Below are 6,315 nucleotides of genomic sequence, written 5' to 3' on the forward strand. Positions count from 1 at the left end.
AGCAACTAGATTTATCTTTGAAATCAAACTCAGTCTTTGACTTAAACCAACCTTAAAATCATGTAAATTTTAATAAATACTAATCTGACAGATATTAAACACCTGAGTGAAGTATGTAGCTTTCATTCAATCATGTGAGCATTTTTAATATGTAGTCAGAACTTGATAGATTGACTTGTCCACATGTTTCATCCAGATGCTTTGATATCAGATAAATTTTCCTTTCTTCTACAATCTTTCCCTATATATAAACTTAAAAATCACTATAAATATAAAGAAAATAATGTGGTGTACAAATGATACATAAATAAGACACACCAGAATGAAAACTTTAGTGGAGATTTAAAGGAGAAGTCAAAAGGAATAGATTGGTACTCTGGTAAAGTGACTTTGAACACTGGTTTAAACAGTGGAAGCTAAATAGATCCCTATTTATCTCCAAGTGAAATTAGTGAGGAAAAATCACTGAAAGTAGATCAAAAAGTAGGCTAAAAATTCTTGGAATATAAGAATTAAAAATAATGAAATATCATGAGAATGATACAAAAAGGATTAGTTACCTAAGAAAGAATTACACAGTGTAAATATACATCAAAAGAGAATCGCATTATTTAGGACACTTTTTGTAGAATCTCCAGGGAAATATATGGAGAAATGAAGGAGGCTCTGGGATGATCACCATTCACAAACAAAACTGCACTTGCTAAGGTGAATAATATATATAAAATTCCAAATAATGCAGATTTAATACAATTGATGAGATTATACTTGGCTGAACACTGTCATGAGAGTCAGAAAAAATTATGCAAGAATTTTTGGAGGATCAAGACTAAAATTACTCTTTTAAAAAAAATTGAAAGATGAACCATGGTAAAAAAATTAAAAAGGTAAGTATAACAATGCTAACCAAATAGACAATAGATGTCATACGGTGCAATTATTTTAATGTGGGCAATTGCCTTTTTTAATATTTATTTTAACAACTAAATTAATTCACATCATGCTTTTGTTTCATATATATCTACACAAAGAACTTTTACCATAAAGAGAACTTAGGTCAAGATATATTCCTACATTTGAAATGTTCTTTTAATACCTTAAATAATGTCAGAGTTGAATAAGTTGTAGCAAACATATTCACTTAGAAAATATCTCTGCATGTGCTTTCTTTGGAATCTTAAAACTCTAAATTTACAGTCTTATTATCTCACTATCTCATTTAAGGAATTAATTACTTTTTGATATTTAGAACCTCAATAAGAATGATTGGTTAACAACATCTTAAAATATGAGTACTAAAACTTCCTTTGTTATAGGGTTTGGGGCTAGGTACTAAAGATTAAATGGGTGCAAAGTGCTTACTGTAGTGTTTGGTGCATAGAACCCTTTCAGGATGAGTTTAAATTATTATTTTATTACTATATTATACACATCTGATCTAGAGTTAGTGTGTAAACAAAGGGCCATATTCACATCTTGGCCCTGAGTAGCTCTGTGTGACAGCTCACAAGATGGCTTTGAGGATTCGACGAAATAAAGTATGGGAAATCTATGCTTTGCAAGTATAATTCTGTTTCCCTTGAATCAATAATTTATTGGCAGAGTAACTTGGAGTTTTGTCACTGGTATACACTACCTCAACTTCCTATCTGATTATTTTTCATCTTACGGAAGATAATAGATTTCATGAAACACAATGTAACACTAAACAGGAAAAAAAGGATAAACAAAAATTCACTTACTTTTTAAATTTTCTCAAAAACTGCTTTACTCAGCTAGTTGATTTTGTTGTTGCACGTGCCTCATAGCTTAAAAAAATAAAAAAGAGAGAGAGAGGGAGAAGTTCCTTGGTGATCTAGTGGTTATAGCGCTTAGGATAAGGCATTTTCACTGCTGTGGTCCAGGTTCAATCCCTGTTGGGGGAACGGAGATCTCCCAAGTTGCACAGCACAGCCAAAACCTTTAAGAAATGGAGGGCATCATGTCGTGAGTATATGAAGTACTTTATGCCTATGAATAATGTCTCCAATCCTGAACTGGAATAAAGAATTTCCTCCAGACATCAATTCTCTGGCCTTAAAGGATGTTTGTAGTTATATGCAATTAAGTGAATCATTGATAATCATCCAAACTCTGATAAAAACAGGATAAGTCCACTCACCGAAGAAAAATTAATACAAGATAGATAATTAAAATTTAACATGAAAAATCAAATGCCCAGTTTGAACTAAGTAGCTATGCAAGAAAATTTACATTCAAAAACAAATTTTTAAGTATGGAAAAACACTACATAGCAAAATTCTCTCATTATATACTTCAGGAAATTGACATGCTTAAATTTCTTGCTCAATTCTAAATTACTAAGACGGATTTGAATAAAACAAGCCTTCTCAGTTCCCATGAAGTGAAGTGAAGTAAAAGTCACTCAGTTGTATCTGACTCTTTGCGACCCCATGGACTATATAGTCCATGGAATTCTCCAGGCCAGGATACTGGAGTGGGTAGCCTTTCCCTTTTCCAGGGGATCTTCCCAGCCCAGGGATTGAACCCCCGTCTCTCGCATTGCAGGTGGATTCTTTACCAGCTGAGCCAGGAAGGAAGCAAGCCCAGTTCCCATGCTGCTGCTGCTGAGTCGCTTCAGTCGTGTCCGACTCTGTGCGACCCCATAGACGGCAGCCCACCAGGCTCCCCCGTCCCTGGGATTCCCCAGGCAAGAACACTGGAGTGGGTTGCCATTTCCTTCTCCAATGCATGAAAGTGAAAAGTGAAAGTGAAGTCGCTCAGTCGTGTCCGACTCTTAGCGACCCCATGGACTGCAGCCCACCAGGCTCCTCCATCCATGGGATTCTCCAGGCAAGAGTACTCGAGTGGGGTGCCATCGCCTTCTCCGCCAGTTCCCATGGGAAAGATATAATTATTCAACGATAATAACATATCTGAATCTGAATAAGGTTATCTTTTTTAGCTTTTTAATTTATACTATAGATGATTTACAAGGTTGTGTTAGTTTCTACTCTACAGCAAGGTGATTCAGTTACACATATTCACATATCTATTCTTTTTCAAATGCTTTTTTTTGTTTAGGTTGTTACATAATATTGAGCAGAGTTCCCTGTGCTAAAACAGTAGGTCCTTGTTGAATATCCATTTTAAATACAGCTGTATGTACATGTCAACCCCCAATTCCCTAACTATCCCTTCCACCAACTCTTCCCTCCCTGGTAACCATAAATTCTGAACAAGGCTATCCTGATAATGCTTCCTAGGTTGTCTCTGGTCTGGTCTTCTCCTATATCTATGTCAATGCTTTTAATCTTTTCAATATTTCAATAATGCCTTGCAGCAGTGTTTCTGATAATGACCCATCTGACTCCTGGACTCCATGCCACATCTACTCTATCAGACACCTGGAGATAGGAATCATGTTAACAGTCTCTTCAGCTAAAATTTTCACAAGCAAAGTATGAAAACCATTACTTTGGAGTTTCGGAACAACAGTCACTTATTTAATCCTCACCAGAGCCCAAAGACAGTTATTCCCATATTTAATAAACAGAGTAGGAAACTGACCTTCAGCGAGGTTATTTGTTTAAGGTAGTTGCCTTTATTTTGTAGAGTCATGAAAAGTAATTAAGTCACCTGATGTCACATTTATTTAATTATCTCCCTTCCCAAGTTACTGTACCCAATCTCCTATGACTACATACATAATTGTGCACACTGCATAACTGTGCTTTGTCATTTCTCAAAATATTTCTATCTTTCCTGCCATTTCCCTACTATAGGTGAAACAAATTAAAGATAATGGAACTAATTAACAAAAGCCATCCTGAAGAGTTTATTCTACTAGGCTTTGCTGACCGTCCTTGGCTAGAGCTTCCTCTATTCATTATTCTGCTTATAACGTACCCCATGGCTATGATGGGAAACATAGCCATCATTCTGGTGTCCAAGTTAGACACCCGTCTGCACAGCCCCATGTATTTCTTCCTCACCAACCTCTCCTTTTTGAACATGTGCTACACCACAAGCATTGTCCCTCAGATGCTCTTTAACCTGGGAACGTCTAAGAAGACAATCAGCTATGTGGGGTGTGCAGTTCAGCTTTATTTCTTCCACATAATGGGGGGCACAGAATGTCTGCTTTTGGCTGTTATGTCTTTTGATCGCTACGTGGCCATCTGCAAGCCTCTACACTACACCCTCATCATGAATCAGCGCGTCTGTATCTTATTAGTGGCCACCGTGTGGCTGAGTGGAAAGACCTATGCTGTCTCAGAGGCCACTGTCACCTTACAGTTACCACTGTGTGGTCACAATACCCTGGATCACTTAGTATGTGAGATTCCTGTTCTGATAAAGACTGCCTGTGGCGAAAAGGGTGCTAATGAGCTCACACTCTCAGTGGTATGCATTTTTTTCTTAGCTGTGCCACTGTGCTTAATTCTTATTTCCTATGCTTGCATTGGACATGTTGTATTTAAGATTAGATCTTTGGAGGGAAGGAAAAAAGCTTTTGGGACATGTTCCTCCCATCTCATAGTAGTTTTCTTATTTTATGGTCCAGCCATTAGCATGTACCTTCAGCCCGCCTCTTCCATCTCAAGAGACCAGCCCAAGTTCATGGCTCTCTTCTATGGAGTAGTGACTCCTACACTCAACCCTTTCATCTACACTCTGAGGAATAAAGATGTAAAGGGGGCACTGGGCAACCTCATGAGGAGTGTATTCACTTGCAAGTAAGAGTTAGCAGACATCAAATGAAACTATTTAACCATTGAGGTAGGTTTTATAGAGGTTTCTTTAGTAACTCATTCTAGCCTCATATGTCCACAGATCATGTGATGTTCTTTTTGCAAAATATGTCATGTTCTTCATATTCCTAGACAATGGTAATTCTTGGCTTATACTCACCAGTAAGGGCATTCTGTGGAAATGTATTAGAAAATCATTCTATTTTGGTTGATACATACTGAAATAGTAGTTGTAAACATTAAACAAATGTACTATGAATTACAATAAAAACTAATTATTTCAAGTGAATCGTAAAATACCATGACAAGCATTCATCAGTGAACTCCCTATGACCATGGCACCTAAGAAACATTTCATCACTCTCTGCAAGACTGGGCACATCTAAGTGGTCAGCATGGTGCCACTGTGCATGCAGTATGAGGCTGTCTACACCTTAGACCAACTATGAGTATCACAAGTTTATCAACCTCCATTTATCTAGAAAGAAAGTGAAGTCGCGTAGTCGTGTCCAACTATTTGCAATCCCATGGACTGTAGCCTATCAGGCTCCTCCATTCGTGGGATTTTCCAGGCAAGAGTACTGGAGTGGGTTGCCATTTCCTTCTCCAGGGGTTCTTCCCAAACCAGGGATCGAACCCGGGTCTCCCACATTGCAGGCAGACGTTTTACCATCTGAGCCACCAGGGAATCCTGCTACTAATTCTTTAACAACACATTGTTACTCTAACAAACAAGGTTGCAATGTTTTGTATTTTTAGCCAATGAATGTATCATTAAATACTAAAATGAATAAAATATATGGACAAAATGTGTGGATTTCTTAATGTTCTTCATATATATCAAAAAACCATCATATATATCAAAGCCTTCTGAATCCATGACAGAACAAGAAAGCAATATTAATAATGAATTACAACATGGAAACATTTTCATGCATAATGGGAACAGCCAGGAATGTTTTTTGAAACTGTGTAAGAATCAGGATGAAAAAGAAAAAACTTTGCATTTCTAGACTGGAAAGTAACTTGATTACTTTAACAATGTGAGTATAGTTTTGATGCTTAGAATCTGTATCAATAAAAGTTGAAACTGTTAAAATTAGTTCTAAGATTCCTATCCAACTTCAAACTCTGTCATAAAATCTCACATTTTTTATTATTTTTTGGAGTTATTTTTTTTATTTTATTTTATTTTTAAACTTTACATAATTGTATTAGTTTTGCCAAATATCAAAATGAATCCACCACAGGTATACATGTGTTCCCCATCCTGAGCCCTCCTCCCTCCTCCCTCCCCATCCCATCCTTCTGGGTAGTCCCAGTGCACTAGCCCCAAGCATCCAGTATCGTGCATCGAACCTGGACTGGCATCTCGTTTCATACATGATATTTTACATGTTTCAATGCCATTCTCCCAAATCTTCCCACCCTCTCCCTCTCCCACAGAGTCCATAAGATTGTTCTATACATCACTGTCTCTTTTGCTGTCTCGTACACAGGGTTATTGTTACCATCTTTCTAAATTCCATATATATGTGTTAGTAAGACTGTATTGGTGATT

The 6,315-nt window shown here is 37.0% G+C and overlaps 1 protein-coding gene across 1 annotated transcript; it reads left to right on the top strand.

Moving 5' to 3' along the window:
- The first annotated feature begins 3,804 nt into the window (after window positions 1-3,804).
- Window positions 3,805-4,743, top strand: LOC105003423 (olfactory receptor 2B6-like). The gene has a single exon (XM_010860574.1). It carries the CDS (start codon window positions 3,805-3,807, stop codon window positions 4,741-4,743), a length of 939 nt encoding a protein of 312 aa, XP_010858876.1.
- Window positions 4,744-6,315: the final 1,572 nt, after the last annotated feature.

This window comes from Bison bison, unplaced genomic scaffold, assembly GCF_000754665.1.
Source record: "Bison bison bison isolate TAMUID 2011002044 unplaced genomic scaffold, Bison_UMD1.0 scf7180017857219, whole genome shotgun sequence".
Classification (NCBI taxonomy): domain Eukaryota; kingdom Metazoa; phylum Chordata; class Mammalia; order Artiodactyla; family Bovidae; genus Bison; species Bison bison.

What these genes read in the sequence shown, in the direction of transcription:
- LOC105003423 (XM_010860574.1), top strand. Translation starts at nt 3,805, where the DNA reads ATGGAACTAATTAACAAAAGCCATCCTGAAGAGTTTATTCTACTAGGC.